Consider the following 24,148-nt stretch of genomic DNA (forward strand, 5'->3'; position numbering starts at 1 on the left):
CTTAAACCCAAAATGTACATGTGCCAATTTTTATTTTGCCGCATGTCCATTTTTGGCAAAAATTTTTAAAAGGCCTTTTTTACAGGCACGCTGAAAAATGGATCTGCACGTACCCAAAACACGCGCCTACACTAGCGCAGCCCATTTTTCAGCGACCTTAGTAAAAGGGCCCCATAGTTTGCAGGTTGCTCATAGAATAGAAAAGACAACAATCCAGGCCCTATAAGAACATGCCATGTTTCCTTCATACCGTGCCAGGAGCTATCGTAAACCTTTAGTGAAACAGACCACAAATTGTAACCCATATAATAAGCAGAAATAGAGCTGTGAATTCAATTCAAAAGCTGCATTCAATACAAATTAGAAGACCAACCATAGCAGTTCTGCTGCTCCATCTGTGCAAAATGCCATTGGATTGTTTGCCACTTGTCTCTTGTTTTGGGTTTAATTTGTATTTTTTTTTAGTACTGATTGAAGTTCTTTTTTTTATTTGTTGCATTTTATCTAAGTAGGATCAAGTAGAAGGGGCTTATCAGTCCTAGGAGTCAATCTTTTATTATAAATTGGCACTCACTCTATATAAAAACCTTTGCTGAAATAAAATCTAATGGAAACAAAGGATAGATGATTGAAGAGACTGTCTCAGCTATTTCCAGCAGATATTCAAAACCAGTTACATGCCGGTTAAATTTATTTATTTATATATTGCATTTGTATCCCACATTTTCCCACCTCTTTGCAGGCTCAATGTGGCTTAAAATACATCATGAATAATGGAAATATGTAAGAAAATATACTGGTACTTAGCGGCTATCTTCCACTGAATATTGCCAGTTAGTGCTTAGTGGATAGCCAATTATATCGTGTGATATAACCGGCTATCCACCGATACTCAGCGCATCGCTGGCTAAGTTTTGCAGCCAAATCTGGCCACGTCAATAACTAGAATATCTTTGGCTGGTTCAAACTTAATCAGTCAGCGCTGAATAGTGGCTTGTCCGGTTAAGTTCGAACCAGGCAAAAATAAACCGGATATTCAATGCCGGTCATCGGAAATGGCCCGGTACTGAATATCCGAGCTCACCGCTGGCCCTGGGAGGCAGCCCGGCTACCTCCTGTAGTCTGAATATTGGCCCCTTTGTAAATGGATACGTGGGTGTTAATAGCTAGAGTCTGTGATGGATCAAAGCACCAAACTACAATTTGTGCCCTGAAAAGATCTTATGGAAATCTATTACTACTATTTCTGCCAGTGCTTATTACAAAGTATCAGCAGTATAGCAGTGCTTTTCTAATATGCCTTACGAATTTCCCTAGCACAATGCACTAGGAAGCAGAAAAGATTTAGGACAGCATGATATTTTAATAAGACTACAATTTTAATAAGACTACAATTATAATCACTGCTCCCAGGCTCTCCCAATTGTGCGGCGCCGTTGGAAAAATTATATAATGAACCTGTTGCCACATAATTTACAGCTTGCCTGTAATTCATCATTTGAAGGAAACTACACGGTGACTGCAAGGCTCATTCTGCCTGAGCCTGGATCACTGCTGCATTCTGAGGTGCCGATGCTCAAAGGGCCGCAGCTAAAGCCAATAGCGCAAAAACAGCGCAGAAACAAAGCTCTCCAATGCTCAAAAGAAATGATATCCACATTATATGCATGCGATGAAACCAAAAGCGAGGGGGAGGAACATGCCTGGTACATGCACACAAGAGTCATAGTAATAAGAGCAGCTCTTGTGCGCATGCCCAGGCAAGACTGGAAGTGCAAGTGCACATCGGCATCAATTTTCTATGCCTTTAAATATAAGCATCTCAAAATGGTTTCACTTGAAAAGCTTATATTTAAGCACAGAAGAACGGCGCTAATGTGTGCTTGCACTTTCTGTTTTGCTTGGACTCGCACGCAGTTGTTTCTCACTATCAGCACTTATAGGCTGCATGGGCTTCCTTCCGCTTCTGAAAGACGATAAAACCAGCAGTTTAAAGTGAGGAATTCTGAAGAATTGCTCTCTCCAAACCTTCAACGCCAAAGCTACATGTTTAAAAAACTGAATGGAGGAACTTGGCAACTTAAACATGTACACTTGCAAGTAAGTATTTCACAAAATACATGTGCAGGTTATCATTTAACTGGCCAGAGACGGCTCCTGGCCAGCTATCTGATAATATTCAGTGGGAAATAGCCGGCTATCTCCCACTGAATATTGTCGGTTAGCGCTTAGCAGATAGCTGGTTATATCGCATGAAAAGGTGGTGAATTTGTGGAACGGCCTCCTGGTGGAGGTGATGGAGACAAAGCTTGGGATAAGTATATAGAATCTCTAAGAGAGAGGAAGGGATAGTAAATGGCACAGATGGGCAGACTGGATAGACTATGGCGCTCATTTTCAAAGCAGATGGATGCCTAAAAAACCCGACCATTTGCTAAAAATGTTCAAGCCCAATGTTGAAAAGTCAAATATTGGACATTTCACACTGCGGTTCATTCAAATAGGAAGGGAGTGTGTTGTGTATGTGTTTTGGGCAGGACTAGGGAGGGCCCAAAAATAGGACATCCAGTGGCGTAGCCATGGGTGGTCCCGGGTGGGTATAGGCCCACCCACTTTGGACTCAGGCCCACCCAGGAGTGGTACAGTAGTGATGTGGCTGGTGGGGATCCCCAAGCCCTGGCAGCTGAAGATTCCTGGCATCTCTTCCTCTAGGAGATCGTGGGGGGGGGGGGGGGGGGGGGGGGTCACTTAACTCCACTCCCTTGACCCTTCCCCTTTTTACCTTTAAATCCTTTAGTTCTTCACCAGCATCAAGCAGCAACACATTTCCTATGCTCACACTGGCTCCGAGCCTTCCCTCTGACACAACTTCCTGTTTGTGGGACCAGGAAGTTGCATTAGAGGGAATGCTCAGAGCCAGTGCAAGCAAGAGAAATGAGTTGCTGTTCCCTGCTGGCGAAGACCTAAAGAATTTAAAGGTATCGGGGGCAGAGGAGTAGAATCAAGTGACCCCCCTAGATTGCCTGGGGGGAGGGAGAAATGTTGGGGGGGGGGGTGGCAGGGTTGTCATGCTCACCCATTTTGGGCTCAGGCCCACCCAAAATTGTGTGTCTGATTACGCCCCTGAGGACATCCAACAATAATTTTCAAACGGGAAGAAATGCCCATGTCTAAAAAGAATGTTTTTATCTATACCTGTTTCAGTCACATCCAAGTTACAAAAAGGTGCTCTGATTGAGCAGCTGAACACTGAAGGGATTAAGGCATGACCCCTCCTTAATCCCCTACTGGTTGCTGTCGCCCTCCCTTTCTCCTGAAAGTGAAACTGGAGAGGAAAACCAGGCGCTAAGTCAGCTTCAGCTGCAGGTACTATGACCATTCTGGAGAAAGCAGCAGACAGGTTAGTGGAGAAGCCTAGTGGTTAATGCAGTAGACTGTAAACCAATGGATGCATGTTCAAGTCCTACTGTAAAGCTATTTTTTTTTCTGGGGAATGGGATCCTTCCAGGAACAGAAAAATACTATTACCTAAAGAAATAAGACACCTGCAAGCCCGAAGGCTATTGTAGTGGTGTACATTCAGGTACAGTAAGTATTTCCCTGTTCCTGGAGGGCCCACATTTACAAAAAAAAAAAAAAGCTAAACTGGGATTTGAACCTGTACCCCTTGGTGCATAGTCTACTGCATTAACCACTAGGCTACTCCTCTGTTCTGCAAAGGTGTCTGTATGGCCATTTTCATAAGAATGTTGCCAGACAGATGTCCCTGTGCCTTGATATCCCTGTTTATAATTTAAATGTTTTAAAATGGTTGTTCAGGATGGATGACTCCAGCATAAAGAGTCCTTCTCAATAAGCCTATTACTGAACAAGAAATAGAAGCTGTGATTGATTCCCTACTGATTAAAAAAAATGCATTTCCCTGCATTTACTGAGTCTTTCACTATCATACCATATTACAAACTCAACCTGGATCATTTTCAAAGGCCTTGATAGCTCTTCTGCCTAAAGGGCAACATTACAGAATGATATTTCTATGGATTATAAGATCTTTGCAAAAATATTGGCTATAAGGTTGCAGAAAGGTTTTGGGCCACATCCAGCAATTCATAAGGAAAGACCAAGTAGGTTTTATGAAAGAACAATGCATATATGATAATGCATAAATATTTCATGACCTTCTGGTGCTTTCTACAACTGAATGAACTGCTGCATTAGCCTTGTCTTTCGATGTGAAAAGGCTTCTGACTGCATTGGTTCATTTCTGTTTAAGGTTGGGAAACAATTTTTATTAGAATGGTGGAAGCCCTTTTACAGACAACCTTTTTCTAGGTTAATTGTGAACACCTTACTATCAGACCCCTTACACTTGGGGAGAAACACTAGGCAAGATTGCTCTCTATCCCCATTATTATTTAATTTATCATTAGGACCCCTCCTAAGAGTCATCAGAAATAACCAAGATATTTGTGGTCAAACTGTATCACATTAAAATCACTTATAATTCTGATGACCTCCCCATACTTTTGACCCTTCCTAGAAAATCTATTGAAAAGTTTATGAAGGAGGTCCAACATTTTTCTTTTTTTTATTCAGGCTATTAAATAAATTGGGGTAAATCTGAAGCAATGCCCATGAATGAAATTTGTGCTGATCATAATATAGGGAACCTTGGGTTTAAATGGGCCTTTTTGGAATTAAAGTACTTAAATGTCTTGTTTAATAATGACACAAAACAGATTCTGGAAAGAAAAATGCCTATAACACCTGGAGTGGTTAAAAATGGAAACCCCATGCTCTCTTGTGGTGGGACACAGTAGAGATCATCAAAATGATAATTACCCCACAGATCAATTGCATTCCCAGTATGCTCCCTATACTACATCCCAAGGCTTTTTATACAAAATTGGAGAGATCGCTAGATAGATTTTTATAGAAAGGTCAAGCTATAACAAAATAGCCCTTAAAACTTTAAAAGTTTCCAAAGATAGATGTGAGGTTGGATTTCCAGATTTTTACTTTAACCATAAGGCTTTTACTATAAGGCTATACTTACGGTATAGAGCAGTGTGCATATTAATTAGCGACAATGAGCCATATCTTTCCAGCTGGTATATAATAGAGAAAGAATGGATTGCTCTCATCCGTATCAATGTTCTCCCTTGTTTTAGACTTCCTAGCCAGTTAAATTCCAAGCTCCCTATAGGGGCAACCTACAAAGCTATTAAATTCCTTGATAAACCATTGATAAACAGCGGGGTAATACTCGGAAAACTCTTATATGGTTCAATTCTTTAATCAAGATAAAGAAAGCAATAACATGGTTTTTGGACCATAGCACAGCTTTATGGGAAGGGAACCTCCTATCATTCTTCAAACTGTTTAATAAATATTATCTCCCTACCTTACATTTTTTCAAACTGCTTCAACTAATACGCTGTCTGAATCTACGCTATTTAACTTAATAAATGAAACCTAGAGGAAGTGTGGATGTTGGGACTGAAATGGATAACTTAAAATGGCCTTATTTTTGGTCTAAGATCAATAAAGCCACTTCTTCAGCAAGTCTTAATATATTTTTGTTATTCATAGGGCGTATTGGATTCCCTGGAAACTCTGTAAAGATGGAATCATAAACAATAATATTTGCTGGAATTGCAAATGTTACATTGGAACTTTACCTCACATGATTTTTGAATGAAATGTAATCAATGTCTTTTGGCAGTAAGCCAGGAAACTCTTAAACTAAATCCAGGAGATTCTTAAACTCAATAGTACTATCTCCTTCAGTTTAATGATTTTTAAGTCCTTAATGTAAGCGGAGAATCTTTCAAAATTGATATATGTTGTTCCTCAGCACTACAAGCAATCCTAATCAATTGGATCTCAAACTTCCACTTCTGGAGGAATATTTTATGCCTCATTAGTAAATATGAATTGGCAGTAGCTGAGAAGGTGAATAAACTTGCTGTCACAACCATTAGATATGTTTTCTTAACCTGGGTTCAACAGACCTGAAAATTTCAAGGTGTCTGTAAATTTGAATGAGAAAACATTACAACTTTATTTTCACTAATCCCTAACTAAAATTTAACTTTTCATTCAATAATGAATGCAGTCAACAATGCAAAGAGGCGTTCACAGGGGTATGACCAAGGCAGTGTTCCATTTACATACACAGCTTACAAGGTCATTAAGAGCGGGCTCTCTTTGCAAATAGTGTGCACTATTCTCCGGATTCTATACAGGTTACCCAAATCTGATTGCTCGATCCTGAGATGTGCGTGCAACTTAATTGGTTAACAAACCCAATTAACAGAAATAATTGGGTTCTAAGAATCAATTATTGATATCAATTGGCACCAATTTGTATTTGCATGTGCATCTGGCTGTGCTATTCTATAAGTCATGGTGCCTAACTGTAATAGTGCGTAACTCAAAAGAGGGTATGGCCATGGGTGGGGCACAGGCATGTCAGGGGCATTCCAAAAAGTTACGCATATTGTTACAGAATACTGCTTCAGTACGCCTAACTTAGGCACCAGCATTTATAGCAGGTTTCAACGGGCATAATCTGGAATCCAAAGTGAGGCACAGGAATCAGTACTATGTATGAATCTATAAAGAGTGCACACCCTTTATAACATAACATAATGTCTTATATTCTGCCGATGACCTTGTAGTTCTACACGGATCACAATCTAAGAAACCGGTCAATACCAGGAAATACAATAATCAGAGAAAAAAATAAACAGTTACAACAAAGAAAAATACAATAATAATGCTAAACTAAAAACATACTAAAAACTGCTAATACCATGGTCATAATCCATTTCCCTAATAAGAAATTTAGTCCTAAAATGCCTGTAATCCCTAGCAAATAATAAAAAATTAATTACATCTTTATCTAATCTTGCTGCCTGAAAAGATAATAGGTTTTCCAATAATTTAATCCTTTTATTTACCCTTTAAAGGTAGGAAAGCAATCGGGCACAGCTTTCCCATTGATTTCGTTAAAGCTGGAAATTGAAAAAGATCCAGAAAATACTTAGGAATAAGACCAAATAGAAACTTATATAAGATGCAAAAAAAATAAAAAAAAAATCTGGCAGAAATGGGGAGCCAATGAGCTTCGACATAAGCTGATGTCAAATTATTGGTTTCTGGTGCCGAATTTTGAGCACCATTTATAGCCTTCCCCTTTATTTGCAAAGAGGGTGAACTCACACAGAAAGAGTATACATTCTTTCCCAATATTAAATGCTTGCGCACATTAATACACCCATGTAATGGTTCAAACATGTATGCATTAAACAGTAAGGGTATACACTCTTTCTGAAAAAATGTGCCCTCTTTGCAAACTGAAAAACTTACGTACCACAGCATGTTTTTCTTGGTCCTATAGATGGTACCACAGTCTTCTCAGAATCCAAGGCAAGCATATGACACTCACATGGCTCATACCAGCAAAACTGTGGAGGGGCATTTTTGATATGACATCTAAGTCCAACTTTGGACGTTTTACTAAAAACGTCCAAAATTCAAGTGGGGAATATAGCCATTTTCAAAATTGAAAACCATGTATCTTGGGGTTTTTTTTTAAATGACTAATTGCTAGATGTTTTTGTGCTCTGTGCATGTGTCTTTATGGTCCATTTTCAAAACAAAAACATTGAGGTGAAAAACGCACAGAATCAAACTATTGAGATGTAGGAGGAGCCAGCATTCTTAGTAGACTGGCCACACAGACATCCCAGGAGAGCAATGGAGCACCCTAGGGTGGGTGCACTGCAGTGGACTTAAAATAAATGCTTCCAGGTACACATCTCACCATTGCTCCCTTATCTTGTCTGCTGAGCCCCCCAAAAAACCCACTGAAAAACCCACTACCACCAACTGTATACCACTAAAACAGCCCTTATGGGTGAAGGGGGGCACCTATATGTGGGTACAGTGGGTTTCTGGTGAATTTTGGAGGTCTCACAGTTTCCTCCACAAGTGTAACAGGTAGGGTGAGGTATAGGCCTGGGTCCACCTGTCTACTGTGCACTGCTCCCACCACTAGACTACTCCAGGAATCTTGCATGCTGCTCTAATGTACCTGAATGTAACATCTGAGACCGGCATAGAGGCTGGTAATTAATGTTTTTAATCACATATTTGGGGGTGGGGGTGGTGGGAGGGGGTTAGTAAGGGGAGATTATCCCTGATTCCCTTCAGTGGTCATGTGGTCATTTAGGGCACTTTTTGTGGCTTATTCGTTAATAAGATAGGTCTAGACCAAAACGTCCAAACTTACAGCCCTGGATGTTTTTGTTTGTTCTATTATGGCAGAAAAATATCTAAGTGTTAGAAACGCCCATATCCCACTCTTAACATGCCCCTGATATGCCCCCTTGTGATTTGAATGCACTTCTGACGGACTTCATAGAAATACGTTTAAAAATTAGTTTCAAAAATACCAATTTTGGTTTTTTTTGTGATGACAAACGTCCAAATGCAGGTTTATGACACTTTTTGTATGTTTTTCACTTTTGAAAATGAGCTCCATAGTACACTAATACTGGTATTTCAGTTTGTGGCCTTTATCAGTCATGAGGAGACGGTACTTTATTTTACCAAAATCAGTCCTTTGTCATTTGCATTTTACTATGACATGATTTTGCTATACATTTTAAGTACAAATGCATGGAAATATTGTAAGGTTCCATTGCCTTCATGTCTGGGTGATATTGGTCATCTCGAGTCAGTTACGTTAGCACAAGAAACATGAGCTCCATCCTGGGGACCTCTTCTGTATGATACTATTCTAATTCGCTCATTACATTTTCTTTTTAAAATAAATGATTACCTATCACTTGTAATGAGGAAAAACTATATCCACTTACCTTTAGATGAAGTTAACTGACAGTATTGTCCTTCCAAAGGAAGCTTGCTGATACAGGAACAGTCTTGTGATACTATACTGGAGCAGGGTGGATTCGCAGTACATATATCAGTAGGCCATGCATATCCACTTCCACAGGAACATTGTGTCTTATCCCCACTGGTATTACATACTTGTAAAAAGTACCATCAGAAGACATATTACTTGTAAAGCTCAGAATGCCTCCACATTAATTGCAAATAGTATAAACATATGGTAAATAACATTTCAGTTTGGTAACTGCAGAGAATTCAGTGAGCACTCCTCCAACAATTTCTGTACAGCCTTTGCATTTACCATGTGTTAACATATATGATGCTAGCTAAATATATATGATGCTAGGTACCAAAACTTACTGCTGTTTAAAGAAATGGTGCCAAAATCTTTTTCAAGCACACTCAGTGCAAGAAGCCTATGAAAGAGCTGAGTGAAGGGTAAGATAGGCCAAGGCCGTAGCAAATAAAGTGAGAATACATACCTGTAGCAGGTATTTTCCGAGGACAGCAGGCTGACTGTTCTCATGATTGGGTCGACATGTGCGGCGGCCCAGGAAACCAGCAAAAGTTTGCAAGCAAAATAAAAATCTTTCGAGAACGCTCCAGCACACCGCGCATGCGCAAACGGCTTCCCGTAAGCAGCACGAGCATGTCATCCTCAGTTTAATAAAAAGCAAAACAGAGAACTAGAACAACTCCAAAGGGGAGGAGGGTGGGTTTGTGAGAACAATCAGCCTGCTGTCCTCGGAGAATACCTGCTAAAGGTATGTATCCTCACTTTCTCCGAGGACAAACAGGCTGCTTGTTCTCATGATTGGGGTATCCCTAGCACCCAGGCTCACTCAAAACAATGAAAAGAGGTCAATTGGGCCTCGCAACGGCGAGGACATAACATAGATTGACCTGAAAAAAACACAACTAAGTGAGAGTGCAGCCTGGAACAGAACAGAAATGGGCCTAGGAGGGTGAAGATGGATTCTAAACCCCGAACAGATTCTGCAGCACCGACTGCCCAAACCGACTGTCGCGTCGGGTATCCTGCTGAAGGCAGTAGTGAGATGTGAATGTGTGGACTGATGACCATGTTGCAGCCTTGCAAATCTCTTCAATAGAAACTGACTTCAAGTGAGCCACTGACGCAGCCATGGCTCTGACATTATGAGCCGTGACATGGACTTCTAGATTCAGCCCAGCTTGGGCATAAGTAAAAGATATGCAATCAACTAGCCAATTTGAGATTGTGCATTTTCCGATGGCGACTCCCCTCCTGTTGGGATCGAAAGAAACAAACAACTGGGTGGACTGTTTATAGGGCTTTGTCCGCTCCACGTAAAAGGCCAATGTTCTCTTACAGTCCAAGGTGTGCAACTTGTCTTCACCAGGGTGGGTATGTGGACGGGGAAAAAATGTTGACAAGACAATTGACTGGTTCAGATGGAACTCCGACACCACCTTCAGCAAGAACATACGGTGAGTGCGGAGGACTACTCTGTTATTATGAAACGATATAAGGTGCATGCACTACCAGGGCTTGGAGATCACTGACCCTACGAGCTGAAGTCACAGCCAAGAAAATGACCATCCTGGTCAAGTACTTCAGATGGCAGGAATTCAGTGGCTCAAAAGGAGCTTTCATCAACTGGGTGAGAACAACGTTGAGATCCCATGACACTGGTGGAGGTTTGACAGGGGACTTTGACAAAAGCAAACCTCTCATGAAGCGAACAACCAAAGGCTGTCCAGAGATAGGCTTACCCTCTACACATTGATGATAAGCACTAATTGCACTGAGGTGAACTCTTACGGAGTTGGTCTTGAGACCAGACTCTGACAAGTGTAGAAGGTATTCAAGCAGGGTCCATGTAGGACAAGAAAAAGGATCTAGGGCCTTGCTGTCACACCAGACGGAAAACCTCCTCCATTTCCTGGAAGCAAGCAAGACTCGGGAGACACCTTCTGAAAGCCCTAAAGAGGCAACTTCTAAGCTCTCAACATCCATGCTGTGAGAGCCAGAGACTGGAGGTTGGGATGTAGAAACGACCCCTCGTTCTGGGTGATGAGGGTCGGAAAACAGTCCAATCTCCATGGTTCTTCGGAGGACAACTCCAGAAGAAGAGGAAACCAGATCTGACGAGGCCAGAAGGGAGCAATCAGGATCATTGTTCCTCAGTCTTGCTTGAGTTTCAGCAAAGTCTTCCCTACTAGAGGTATGGGAGGATACGCATACAGAAGGCCTGACCCCCAATGCAGGAGAAAGACATCTGATGCTAGTCTGTCATGGGCCTGAAGTCTGGAACAGAATTGAGGGACTTTGTGATTGATCTAAGTAGCAAAAAGATCCACCGAGGGGGTGCCCCATGCTCAGATGATCTTGTGGACAATGCCCAAGTTTAGTGACTACTCGTGAGGTTGCATGATCCTGCTCAGCCTGTCGGCCAGACTGTTTTTTACGCCTGCCAGATATGTGGCTTGGAGAAACATGCCTTGACGGCGCGCCCAAAGCTACATCCGGACGGCTTCCTGGCACAGAGGGCGAGATCTGGTGCCACCCTGCTTGTTGATGTAATACATAGCAACCTGATTGTCTGTCTGAATCAGAATGACTTGGTTGGACAGCCGATCTCTGAAAGCCTTGAGAGCGTTCAAGATCTCTTGTAATTCCAGGAGGTTGATCTGAAGACTCCTTTCTGGAAAAGACCAAGCTCCTTGAATGTAAAGCCCATCTACATGAGCTCCCCATCCTAGGAGGGATGCATCCGTTGTCAGCAATTTTTGTGGCTGAGGAATTTGGAATGGACGTCCCAAGGTCAAATTGCATCAAATGGTCCACCACTGAAGGGAACTGCAAAAGTCGGTGGAGAGATGGATCAAATCCTCTAAATCCCCTGTGGCCTGGCACTACTGGGAAGCTAGGGTCCATTGAGCTGATCTCATATGTAGGCGTGCCATGGGAGTTACATGAACTGTGGAGGCCATGTGTCCTAAGATTCTCAACATCTGCCGAGCTGTGATCTGTTGAGACGCTCGAGCCATGGACATGAGGGCTAGGAGATTGCCTGCCCTTGCCTGGGGAAGATAAGCTTGAGACGTCCATGTGTCCAACAGAGCTCCAATGAACTCCAATTTTTGAACCAGGACGAGATGGGACTTGGGATAATTGATCATGAACCCCAGTAGCTCTAGCATTCGAATAGTCATCCGCATGGACTGTAAAGCGCCTGCCTCCAAGGTGCTCTTCACCAGCCAATCGTCGAGATAAGGGAACACATGCACTCCCAGTCTGCGTAGCGATGCTGCGACAACAGCCAGGCACTTTGTGAAAACCCTGGGCACAGACGCGAGGCCAAAGGGCAGTACACAGTACTGAAAGTGCTGAGTTCCCAAACGAAATCGAAGATATTTCCTGTGAGCTGGGAGTATCGAGATGTGGGTATAGGCATCCTTTAAGTCCAGAGAGCATAGCCAATAGTTTTCCTGAATCATGGGAAGAAGGGTGCCGAGGGAAACCATCCTGAACTTTTCTCGAACTAGGAATTTGTTCAGGGCCCTTAGATCTAGGATGGGACGCATCCCCCATGTTTTCTTTTGCACAAGGAAGTACCTGGAATAGAATCCCAGCCCTTCTTCCCCTGGTGGAACGGGTTCGACCGCACTGGCTTGGATTCCACATTGAGAGTGTATCCTAACTGGACTATTTGAAGAACCCACCGGTCGGACGTTAGAAGAGGCCACCTTTGGTGAAAAAATATTGACCTCCCCCCATCCGGTAAGTCGTCTGGAATGGACACTTTCACTGTGGCTATGCTGCACTGGAGCCAGTCAAAAGCCCGTCCCTTACTTTTGCTGGGGAGCCGAAGAGACCTTAGGCGCATTCTGTTGACGAGAACGAGCGCGCTGGGACTGAGCCTGGGTAGGCTGCCGAGAAGCAGGACTGTACCTACTCCTGTTATAGGAATAGGGAGCACTCCTCTTCCCTCCAAAAAACCTCCTGGATGAGGAGGTGGTAGCAGAAGACGCCTACTGGAGAGAGAATCCATAGCATCATTGTCCTTTTTGATCTGATCGACCACATCCTCTACTTTTTCGCCAAAAAGGTTATCCCCCCAGCAAGGAACATCCGCCATTCGCTGCTGGATCTTATGATCTAGGTCAGAGACATGCAGCCATGAGAGTCTGCACATCACTATACCTTGAGCAGCTATTCTGGATGTCACATCAAAAGTGTTTTAAGTACCCCTGGCCAGGAATTTTCGACACACCTTCTGCTGCCTGACCACCTGGTGAAAAGGTTCGACCAGCTCCGGAGGAAGAGCTTCGACCAAACTAGACAGTTGACTCACCGAGTTCCGCAAGTGGATGCTCATGTAGAGCTGGTATGTTTGAATCTTGGCTGCGAGCATAGCGGCCTGATACGTTTTCCTCCCAAAAGAATCCAAGGTCCTAGACTCTCTGCCTGGGGGCGCCGAGGCATAGTCCCTAGTACTCTTGACTCTCTTGAGAGCAGAATCCACCACCATGGAATCATGAGGTAGCTGAGACTTCACCATAACCGGCTCTCCGTGGACTCTGTATTGGGACTCAGCTTTTTTGAGGACCACTGGATTAGAGAGAGGGAACGACCAGTTTCGCATAAGAACTTCCCTGAGTGTGTTATGCAAGGGAGCCGTTGCAACCTCTGTAGGTGGAGAAGGATAATCCAAGACCTTGAGCATCTCGGCCCTAGGCTCATCCACAACCTCCATAGGGAAGGGAATATCCTTAGACATTTCCCGAACAAAGGAGAAAAAAGAAAGACTCTCAGGCGGAGACAACCTTCTCTAAATGGGCAGAGTAGGATCAGAGGGGACCCTATAGGACTCTTCTTCAGAAAAGTATCTAGGATCTTCCTCATCCTCCCATGAACGCTCATCTTTGGTATCGGACAAAAGCTCTCTAAGAGCAGCCCGAACCCGAGCCTGTCTTGACGTCGAGGAACGAGAACCTTGAGGGTGATGTCGAGAAGTTGACCCCTGCTTGGACTGTGGCAAAGCTTCCTCCGCCGATGTCAAAGAAGAGTTGCCCCGGGTAGCAGCCGACGCCGATGCGCAAGCGGTACCGAGGTCAGGGACCTCACCACGAGCGAAGGACCAGATGCCGCTTCAACAGATGGTGCAGAAGGCGCAAGCACTCCTGGCACTGAAGAAGACTGGCGCAGCAATCCCTCCATGAGTTCTGGAAGAAGGGCCCTGATGCGCTCGTCGAGAGCCTCCATCGGAAAAGACTGCAGGACCGGTGCAGGGGCCGGTGGCAGAATCTGTGGGGGCTTGAGAGCCGGTACCAGGCTGCCAGAAGACGCATCGGCACCTCCTGTATAGAGGGTGAGTGGTCCTCTTGGTGCCGACGCTTCTCGGGTGCTGAATCTCTTGGCTCCCCGGAGCTCTCGGTACCGCGCATGGAAGGAGATCGATGACGGTGCTTCTTAGCCTTCGCTTGATGCCTGTCATTGAGACTCCTCGGTACCAGAGAGGAGGACGTGGAATCCTCACGCCTCCTCGAGGCAGGGTCCGACGAAGGGCGGTCCCGGGGGGCCTGCTTAGCAGTAGGCCTCGAGACAGGTGGAGACCTACCTGATGCCTCCCTGCTCCCAGCACGATGTGGTCGTTTGGCAGCCATTACCTGTGCTCTCAAAGTCGATGCTTCCCTCGACGTCGATGTCGCTGACCTCGGTACCAATGCCGACGTTGAAGGACCGGACCGATCCGCAAAACGTTTTTCTCACTGAGCCTCCCGAGACACTTGGGTACGTTTTATCATCAAAGGACACAGCTTACAAGCAGCTGGTAGATGATCGGGCCCAAGGCACTGGAGACACCATGCATGGGGGTCGGTACCTGAGATGGTCCGGTTGCACCAAGTACAATGCTTGAAGCTGCTGGGTGTCCTCGATGACATGGACGGAAAAACGGCGGCTGCGAAATTGAAGGACGTGATTGTGCCAATCAAAAAGACACAAAAAGGGAAAATAAAATCTGGCCGCGTGGCCTAAGAGACAGCCGTAGCGAAAAGAAAACTTAAACTTTGTGACAAAAACTAATGAAATAAGGGAACTACTCTAGAAACAAAAAAGTTTATTTTTTTAAATTTTGTTGAAACAAACAAAAAGAAGCGGTAACAGAGGAAGTCTGCTGGGCCTTGTTAGAGGAACACAGCGAAAACCGTGCCACCTCAGACGCGGAAAAAAGGAAACTGAGGATGATATGCTCGTGCCGCGGGCGGGAAGCTGTTCATGCATGGGTAGTGCGCTCTGCCCGCGTGCCGGAGCGTTCTCAAAAGATTTTTATTTTGCTGTCAAAATTTTGCCAGTTTCCTGGGCCGCCACAGACGTCGACCCAATCTTGAGAACAAGCAGCCTGCTTGTCCTCGGTGAAACTATAGGTACCATTTACTAACATGCAATAAGGTTTTGCACTCACTGTATGGTAATTAGCAAAATTACTGCCTGGTAACTGCAAAACTTCTCTATTAATTGTTGGGACACACCCAGAATTTTACCATATTGTTAACAAACAGACAATACGTATTTGCGTCAATAAGACCAACGCTAGCTTACCACACTCTATCTTGGAAATACCGCCGGCCCAAAGTGGCCGCCAGTGGTAGTTCCAGCTTAAGTTCATGCCATTTCTGGTGCACCGGAAAATATTTTAAAATTTAATAGCGCAGCACTAACCCAGCGGTAATTGGGCATCGCTGCATGCTGCCTGGTTTTTCATTGGGTTATCGCGGGAGCCCTTATCACCACCTCAATGGGTGGCGGTAAGAGCTCCACCTACACGGCCATTTTTTAAGGGGCTTCTTACCTGCTGCGGTAAAAAGGGCCCTGGTGTGTGGGAAAAATGGCCCCTGCCGCTACCACAGGGCCCTTTTCCCTGCAGCTTAGTAAAAGAACCCCTAAATGCGTTAACTTCATTGCAGATAATGCAATGCCATTAGCTACATCTACTGAGGTGGCGTTTACTACTCAGCCTTATTAACTGCCTCAGTAACTGCTCAAGTCTGCTCCTGTTTGTTTCTCTATTTTCCAGTGTGGACTTGAGTTAATAAAGTGTAAAGATTATGTTCACTCAACAATTCAGAAGCTTGTTTTTCTCCTCCATAAGGTGAACTCTGGTGATGCAGGACATTAGCAGAGCACATTATTATTATTTTCATTTGGTTTTGATTTCACATTGCACTGTGTATTTAAGCACTTAATCAAAAATTGGAGTACCGTTTGGGGAGTGTTCCATGATGTATAGAGCTTTTCAAGTGAGCCGCTTTTGGGGCAGCCTGACTCACTAAAGTACTGCTTGGCTGTATGTACAGCCTATATTGAACACTCCTTCGGACTCTTTAAAAAGTTATTTAGAAACTTATTGTATTGTATTTAGTTGGATAGTTCTCAACTACTGTCCGTTTGATAGCGTTGCCAGACTTTCACATTGTCGGGATTGACTCTTTGTTGACTGATTAGTTTTTGTCTCTCCTTTGGGATTTCTTCATCTGTCATTAACTGTTAACGCATGAAGACGGTGTTAACTGTAAGGTACATTCCCTGCCCATTACCCTTCCCGTTCCATATTATTTATTTATTTATTTATTTGTTACATTTGTATCCCACATTTTCCCACCTATTTGTAGGCACCGGTGTGAACAAATACAGGGCGATGTTGTGGTAAGATCAAGTTCATGTGGTACAGCCACATTAGGGAATCGGAGAACGGAAGAGTTGTGTTAGTTTGGTTGTATTGCAGAGATTAGGCATTTAAGTTGGATCGGTAGGGTATGCCTTTTTAAACAGGTTGGTTTTTAGTGATTTCCGGAAGTTTAGGTGGTTGTACGTCGTTTTCAAGGCTATTTGTAATGCGTTCCACAGTTGTGTGCTTATGTAGAAAAAACTAGATGCTTAAGTTGTTTTGTATTTAAAGCAATTAATGCAAGAATTAGTTTATAAGTCAAACTGCCTTGCTAACTGAGGGGCCGATTCTCAAAGCTGGGCACCAAAGCCCACAACGCAACAACACTGCCAAAAAATAGCTCAGGGATGCTCGAAAGAATCAGTATGCAAATGATATGAATGCTTAATTTGCACTAATGAACTGAAAGTAGGGGAAGGAACGTGCCTGGCACATGCACACAAAGGTTTTGGGGTAAGCACTGTCCTTGTTTGAAATGCTCATAATTAAGCGCAGAGCAACAAGTGCCATTGTGTGCTTTCACTTTCAGTTTCACTTAGACTCACACATTTGCTTGTTTCTCACGTTCAGTGCTTGCAAAAGAGGACAAACCCCACAGTTTAATGTAACAGATCTCCTGAAAACCTCCTGAACTCGTGGTAAGTTTTCAGCGTTAAAGGTCATCATTTGCTTCTGCGCATGGCATTGCTGTCATCTGAGCATTGGCAAGGAATACCTAACTAACCTGATTTACATCATTTAAATACATTTCAATATAATTTGCAACCATGTTTAGCATACATAAATGCAAGAATGCCAGCAGTGTTGTGATAAGTGTACACATACACGTGAAAGTGACGGCAGAGTGACTCAGGGATATCCTGTAAGGGTGTGCATAAGCGGCATAGCTTGTAAGTGCAAAGGGGCGTTCACAGGGGTGTGACATAGGCAGGGTTCCCATTTACATGCATAACTTACAAGGTCATTAAGAGAGGGCTGCCTTTGCAAATAGTGTGCACTATTCTCTGGATTCTATACAGGTTACCCCAGGGGCGTAGCCAGACCTCACGGTGGAAGGGGGCCAGAGCCTGAGTCTGGGGCACATTTTGAGTGCCACCCCCCCCCACCACCACGCCTCGCCCCCTCACAAACAAATACCTTTGCTGGCGGAGGTCCCCGACAGCTGAAACCTTCTTCAGTGCGGTCTCCGGCGCAGCTGTGTTCGCTGCCTGACCCCTGCTCTTCTTTCTTCTTGCTCCTCCTGTGCACGCTGATGCTGAGTGTCAGCATGCACAGGAGGAGCAAGAAGAAAGAAGAGCAGGGGACAGGCACGAACGCAGCTGTGTCGGAGACCGCTGAGCGTCAGCGTGCACAGGAGGAGCAAGAAGAAAGAAGAGCAGGGGCAGACACGAACACAGCTGTACCGGAGACCGCTGAGCATAAGCATGCACAGGAGGAGCAAGAAGAAAGAAGAGCAAGCAGGCACGAACACAGCTGTACCGGAGACCGCTGAGCATCAGCGTGCACAGGAGGAGCAAGAAGAAAGAAGAGCAGGGGACAGGAACGAACGCAGCTGTGTCGGAGACCGCTGAGCGTCAGCGTGCACAGGAGGAGCAAGAAGAAAGAAGAGCAGGGGCAGACACGAACACAGCTGTACCGGAGACCGCTGAGCATAAGCATGCACAGGAGGAGCAAGAAGAAAGAAGAGCAAGCAGGCACGAACACAGCTGTACAGGAGACCGCTGAGCATCAGCGTGCACAGGTGGAGCAAGAAGAAAGAAGAGCAGGGGACAGGAACGAACGCAGCTGTGTCGGAGACCGCTGAGCGTCAGCGTGCACAGGAGGAGCAAGAAGAAAGAAGAGCAGGGGACAGGCACGAACGCAGCTGTGTCGGAGACCGCTGAGCGTCAGCGTGCACAGGAGGAGCAAGAAGAAAGAAGAGCAGGGGCAGACACGAACACAGCTGTACCGGAGACCGCTGAGCATAAGCATGCACAGGAGGAGCAAGAAGAAAGAAGAGCAAGCAGGCACGAACACAGCTGTACCGGAGACCGCTGAGCATCAGCGTGCACAGGAGGAGCAAGAAGAAAGAAGAGCAGGGGACAGGAACGAACGCAGCTGTGTCGGAGACCGCTGAGCGTCAGCGTGCACAGGAGGAGCAAGAAGAAAGAAGAGCAGGGGCAGACACGAACACAGCTATACCGGAGACCGCTGAGCATAAGCATGCACAGGAGGAGCAAGAAGAAAGAAGAGCAAGCAGGCACGAACACAGCTGTACCGAAGACCGCTGAGCATCAGCGTGCACAGGAGGAGCAAGAAGAAAGAAGAGCAGGGGACAGGAACGAACGCAGCTGTGTCGGAGACCGCTGAGCGTCAGCGTGCACAGGAGGATCAAGAAGAAAGAAGAGCAGGGGGCAGGCATGAACGCAGCTGTGTCGGAGACCGCTGAGCATCAGCGTGCACAGGAGGAGCAAGAAGAAAGAAGAGCAGGGGGCAGGCACGAACGCAGCTGTGTCGGAGACCGCTGAGCGTCAGCGTGCACAGGAGGAGCAAGAAGAAAGAAGAGCAGGGGACAGGCACGAACGCAGCTGTGTCGGAGACCGCTGAGCGTCAGCGTGCACAGGAGGAGCAAGAAGAAAGAAGAGCAGGGGCAGACACGAACACAGCTGTACCGGAGACCGCTGAGCATAAGCATGCACAGGAGGAGCAAGAAGAAAGAAGAGCAAGCAGGCACAAACACAGCTGTACCGGAGACCGCTGAGCATCAGCGTGCACAGGAGGAGCAAGAAGAAAGAAGAGCAGGGGACAGGAACGAACGCAGCTGTGTCAGAGACCACTGAGCGTCAGCGTGCACAGGAGGAGCAAGAAGAAAGAAGAGCAGGGGGCAGGCACGAACGCAGCTGTGTCGGAGACCGCTGAGCGTCAGCGTGCACAGGAGGAGCAAGAAGAAAGAAGAGCAGGGGACAGGCACGAACGCAGCTGTGTCGGAGACCGCTGAGCGTCAGCGTGCACAGGAGGAGCAAGAAGAAAGAAGAGCAGGGGCAGACACGAACACAGCTGTACCGGAGACCGCTGAGCATAAGCATGCACAGGAGGAGCAAGAAGAAAGAAGAGCAAGCAGGCACGAACACAGCTGTACCGGAGACCGCTGAGAATCAGCGTGCACAGGAGGAGCAAGAAGAAAGAAGAGCAGGGGACAGGAACGAACGCAGCTGTGTCGGAGACCGCTGAGCGTCAGCGTGCACAGGAGGAGCAAGAAGAAAGAAGAGCAGGGGGCAGGCACGAACGCAGCTGTGTCGGAGACCGCTGAGCGTCAGCGTGCACAGGAGGAGCAAGAAGAAAGAAGAGCAGGGGACAGGCACGAACGCAGCTGTGTCGGAGACCGCTGAGCGTCAGCGTGCACAGGAGGAGCAAGAAGAAAGAAGAGCAGGGGCAGACACGAACACAGCTGTACCGGAGACCGCTGAGCATAAGCATGCACAGGAGGAGCAAGAAGAAAGAAGAGCAAGCAGGCACGAACACAGCTGTACCGGAGACCGCTGAGCATCAGCGTGCACAGGAGGAGCAAGAAGAAAGAAGAGCAGGGGACAGGAACGAACGCAGCTGTGTCGGAGACCGCTGAGCGTCAGCGTGCACAGGAGGAGCAAGAAGAAAGAAGAGTAGGGGGCAGGCACGAACGCAGCTGTGTCGGAGACCGCTGAGCGTCAGCGTGCACAGGAGGAGCAAGAAGAAAGAAGAGCAGGGGACAGGCACGAACGCAGCTGTGTCGGAGACCACTGAGCGTCAGCGTGCACAGGAGGAGCAAGAAGAAAGAAGAGCAGGGGCAGACACGAACACAGCTGTACCGGAGACCGCTGAGCATAAGCATGCACAGGAGGAGCAAGAAGAAAGAAGAGCAAGCAGGCACGAACACAGCTGTACCGGAGACCGCTGAGCATCAGCGTGCACAGGAGGAGCAAGAAGAAAGAAGAGCAGGGGACAGGAACGAACGCAGCTGTGTCGGAGACCGCTGAGCATCAGCGTGCACAGGAGGAGCAAGAAGAAAGAAGAGCAGGGGGCAGGCACGAACGCAGCTGTGTCGGAGACCGCTGAGCGTCAGCGTGCACAGGAGGAGCAAGAAGAAAGAAGAGCAGGGGACAGGCACGAACGCAGCTGTGTCGGATACCGCTGAGCGTCAGCGTGCACAGGAGGAGCAAGAAGAAAGAAGAGCAGGGGCAGACACGAACACAGCTGTACTGGAGACCGCTGAGCATAAGCATGCACAGGAGGAGCAAGAAGAAAGAAGAGCAAGCAGGCACGAACACAGCTGTACTGGAGACCGCTGAGCATCAGCGTGCACAGGAGGAGCAAGAAGAAAGAAGAGCAGGGGACAGGAACGAACGCAGCTGTGTCGGAGACCGCTGAGCGTCAGCTTGCACAGGAGGAGCAAGAAGAAAGAAGAGCAGGGGCAGACACGAACATAGCTGTACCGGAGACCGCTGAGCATAAGCATGCACAGGAGGAGCAAGAAGAAAGAAGAGCAGGGGGCAGGCACGAACGCAGCTGTGTCGGAGACCGCTGAGCGTCAGCGTGCACAGGAGGAGCAAGAAGAAAGAAGAGCAGGGGACAGGCACGAACGCAGCTGTGTCGGAGACCGCTGAGCGTCAGCTTGCACAGGAGGAGCAAGAAGAAAGAAGAGCAGGGGCAGACACGAACACAGCTGTACCGGAGACCGCTGAGCATAAGCATGCACAGGAGGAGCAAGAAGAAAGAAGAGCAAGCAGGCACGAACACAGCTGTGTCGGAGACCGTTGAGCGTCAGCGTGCACAGGAGGAGCAAGAAGAAAGAAGAGCAGGGGCAGACACGAACACAGCTGTACCGGAGACCGCTGAGCATAAGCATGCACAGGAGGAGCAAGAAGAAAGAAGAGCAGGGGACAGGCACGAACGCAGCTGTGTCGGAGACCGCTGAGCGTCAGCGTGCACAGGAGGAGCAAGAAGAAAGAAGAGCAGGGGCAGACACGAACACAGCTGTACCGGAGACCGCTGAGCATAAGCATGCACAGGAGGAGCAAGAAGAAAGAAGAGCAAGCAGGCACGAACACAGCTGTACCGGAGACCGCTGAGCATCAGCGTGCACAGGAGGAGCAAGAAGAAAGAAGAGCAGGGGACAGGAACGAACGCAGCTGTGTCGGAGACCGCTGAGCGTCAGCGTGCACAGGAGGAGCAAGAAGAAAGAAGAGCAGGGGGCAGGCACGAACGCAGCTGTGTCGGAGACCGCTGAGCGTCAGCGTGCACAGGAGGAGCAAGAAGAAAGAAGAGCAGGGGACAGGCACGAACGCAGCTGTGTCGGAGACCGCTGAGCGTCAGCGTGCACAGGAGGAGCAAGAAGAAAGAAGAGCAGGGGCAGACACGAACACAGCTGTACCGGAGACCGCTGAGCATAAGCATGCACAGGAGGAGCAAGAAGAAAGAAGAGCAAGCAGGCACGAACACAGCTGTGTCGGAGACCGCTGAGCGTCAGCGTGCACAGGAGGAGCAAGAAGAAAGAAGAGCAGGGGGCAGGCACGAACGCGGCTGTGCCGGAGATCGTGCTGAAGAAGGCTTCAACTGGCGAGGGTTGGGGACCCCCACCAGTCAAACCAGGGGCCCGGATGAAATTTGCAGGGGCCCAGGCCCCCCATGGCTACGCCCAGTGGCGTTGCGAGGGCAGCTGACACCCGGGGCGGGTCGCCGCTGCGCACCCCCCCCGGGTGCAGTGCGACGCACCCTCCCCCCTCCGTAGCGCAACCCCCCCCCCGCGAGAACATACCTGGAAGGCGGGGCGGGCGGGAGGGCCAATCCACCGAGTGCACGCCACTGGGGGGGTGTCGGCGCCTTGCTGGTTCCTTGCTCTCTCTGCCCCGGAACAGGAAGTAACCTGTTCCTGGGCAGAGAGAGCAAGGAACCAGCGAGGCGCCGACACCCCCCAGTGGCGTGCACCCGGGGCGGACCGCCCCACCGCCCCTCCTTCCTACGCCACTGGCTACGCCCCTGGGTTACCCAAACCTGAATGCCAAAATTTGGGTTTGATCCTGAGATGCACGTGCAACTTAATTGGTTAACAAGCCAATTGACAGCAATAATTGGGTGCTAACAATCAATTGGCACCAATTTGAATTTGCATGCGCTTCTGACTGCACTATTCTATAAGGCATGGTGCCTAACTGTAATAGTGTGTATCTCAAAAAGGGATATGGCCATGGGTGGGGCATTCTTATTTTCAGTTTTTGCATCTATAGGAAGAAAACTTCTTATTAAATACTTTTTCCCCCCCTTAGCATCTAACACTAGCTCTTATGCGTTTTCCAGTTTTCTTTAGTTAGATCCACTTTCCATTTAAGAAAGATGTTCTTTGGGTTGTAATAACCTCTTTCAACTCATATATTAGCCATGGCAGTGCTTGTTTGGCCTTCCTTCTGCCTTTTTTAATACATGGAGTACGTGATCTTCCACGATAGAAGGAAAAAAAATGTTCATGACTGCTGGTCCATATTCCAAATGATTTAAGCAGCCAAGAGAGTCTCCTAGTGCTTAAATAATATGTGCGGGATTATGTGCTTACTAGTTTGTGCCTCTGAATATCAGCACTGACTGCGAAATTGAAAGATTGCTATTTTGTGGGTGGTCTGGGGGCAAAGTCAGCACGTATGTGGTTAAGTTCAGATAGTCAGTACTTAACTGCTTAAGGGGCCCTTTTACTAAGCCGTGTAAGCATCTATACGTGCCCAACATGCGCCAAAATGGAGTTACCACCTGGGTACCGCGTGGCTCTTGTGGTAATTTCATTTTTGGTGCGTGCCAAATATGCGCGGCTGAAAAAGAAATGTTCTTTTCAGACGCGCATATCAGGCATGCGCCAAGTGGCATTCGATGCACGGCCATTACCGCCAGGTTACCATGTGAGACTTTACCGCTAAGTCAATGGCTGGCGGCAAGGTCGCAGACCCAAAATAGACACGTGGCAATTTTGATTTTGCCGCACATCCATTTTCGGCTAAAATTTTGAAACTTATCTTTATCAATAGAAATCAAACAAAATAAAACATGGATAAGATGATACCTTTTTTATTGGACATAACTTAATACATTTCTTGATTAGCTTTCGAAGGTTGCCCTTCTTCGTCAGATTGGAAATAAGCAAATGTGCTAGCTGACAGTGTATATAAGTGAAAACATTCAAGCATTACTATGACAGTCTGACAGGGTGGGAGGATGGGGGTGTGGGTCTGAGGTATGCATGGGGACATCAAAGCATATCATTGATATTCTAACAGGATGGGTGTGGGTAGGTGAGTCAGAAACTTATCTTTGAAATGCCATGTGTATAATTAGCGGCTCAATTTCAGCGGGAAAGCAAACAGCAGTGCGGTTCCACTGAAATTAAACCACTGATTATACACATGGCACTTCAAAGATAAGTTTCATAAATATTTTGCTAGATAAGTGCGTGTTTATTGAGACTGTTAAATTGAAGGAGGTTTTTTTGAGACCCATGATTAATAATTTTTTAC

At 46.6% G+C, this 24,148-nt stretch overlaps 1 protein-coding gene across 1 annotated transcript in view; it reads right to left on the reverse strand.

Annotated features, from left to right (window-relative positions):
- The window catches only part of ADGRF5 (adhesion G protein-coupled receptor F5), a 180,512-nt gene that overhangs the window by 122,407 nt on the left and 33,957 nt on the right, over window positions 1–24,148 (reverse strand). The window contains exon 6 of the mRNA XM_030195136.1: window positions 8,889–9,059. Within this exon, the coding sequence (XP_030050996.1) occupies window positions 8,889–9,059 (171 nt within the window). The remainder of the gene's footprint in view (window positions 1–8,888; window positions 9,060–24,148) is intronic.

Source organism: Microcaecilia unicolor, chromosome 3 (assembly GCF_901765095.1).
Source record: "Microcaecilia unicolor chromosome 3, aMicUni1.1, whole genome shotgun sequence".
Lineage (NCBI taxonomy): Eukaryota > Metazoa > Chordata > Amphibia > Gymnophiona > Siphonopidae > Microcaecilia > Microcaecilia unicolor.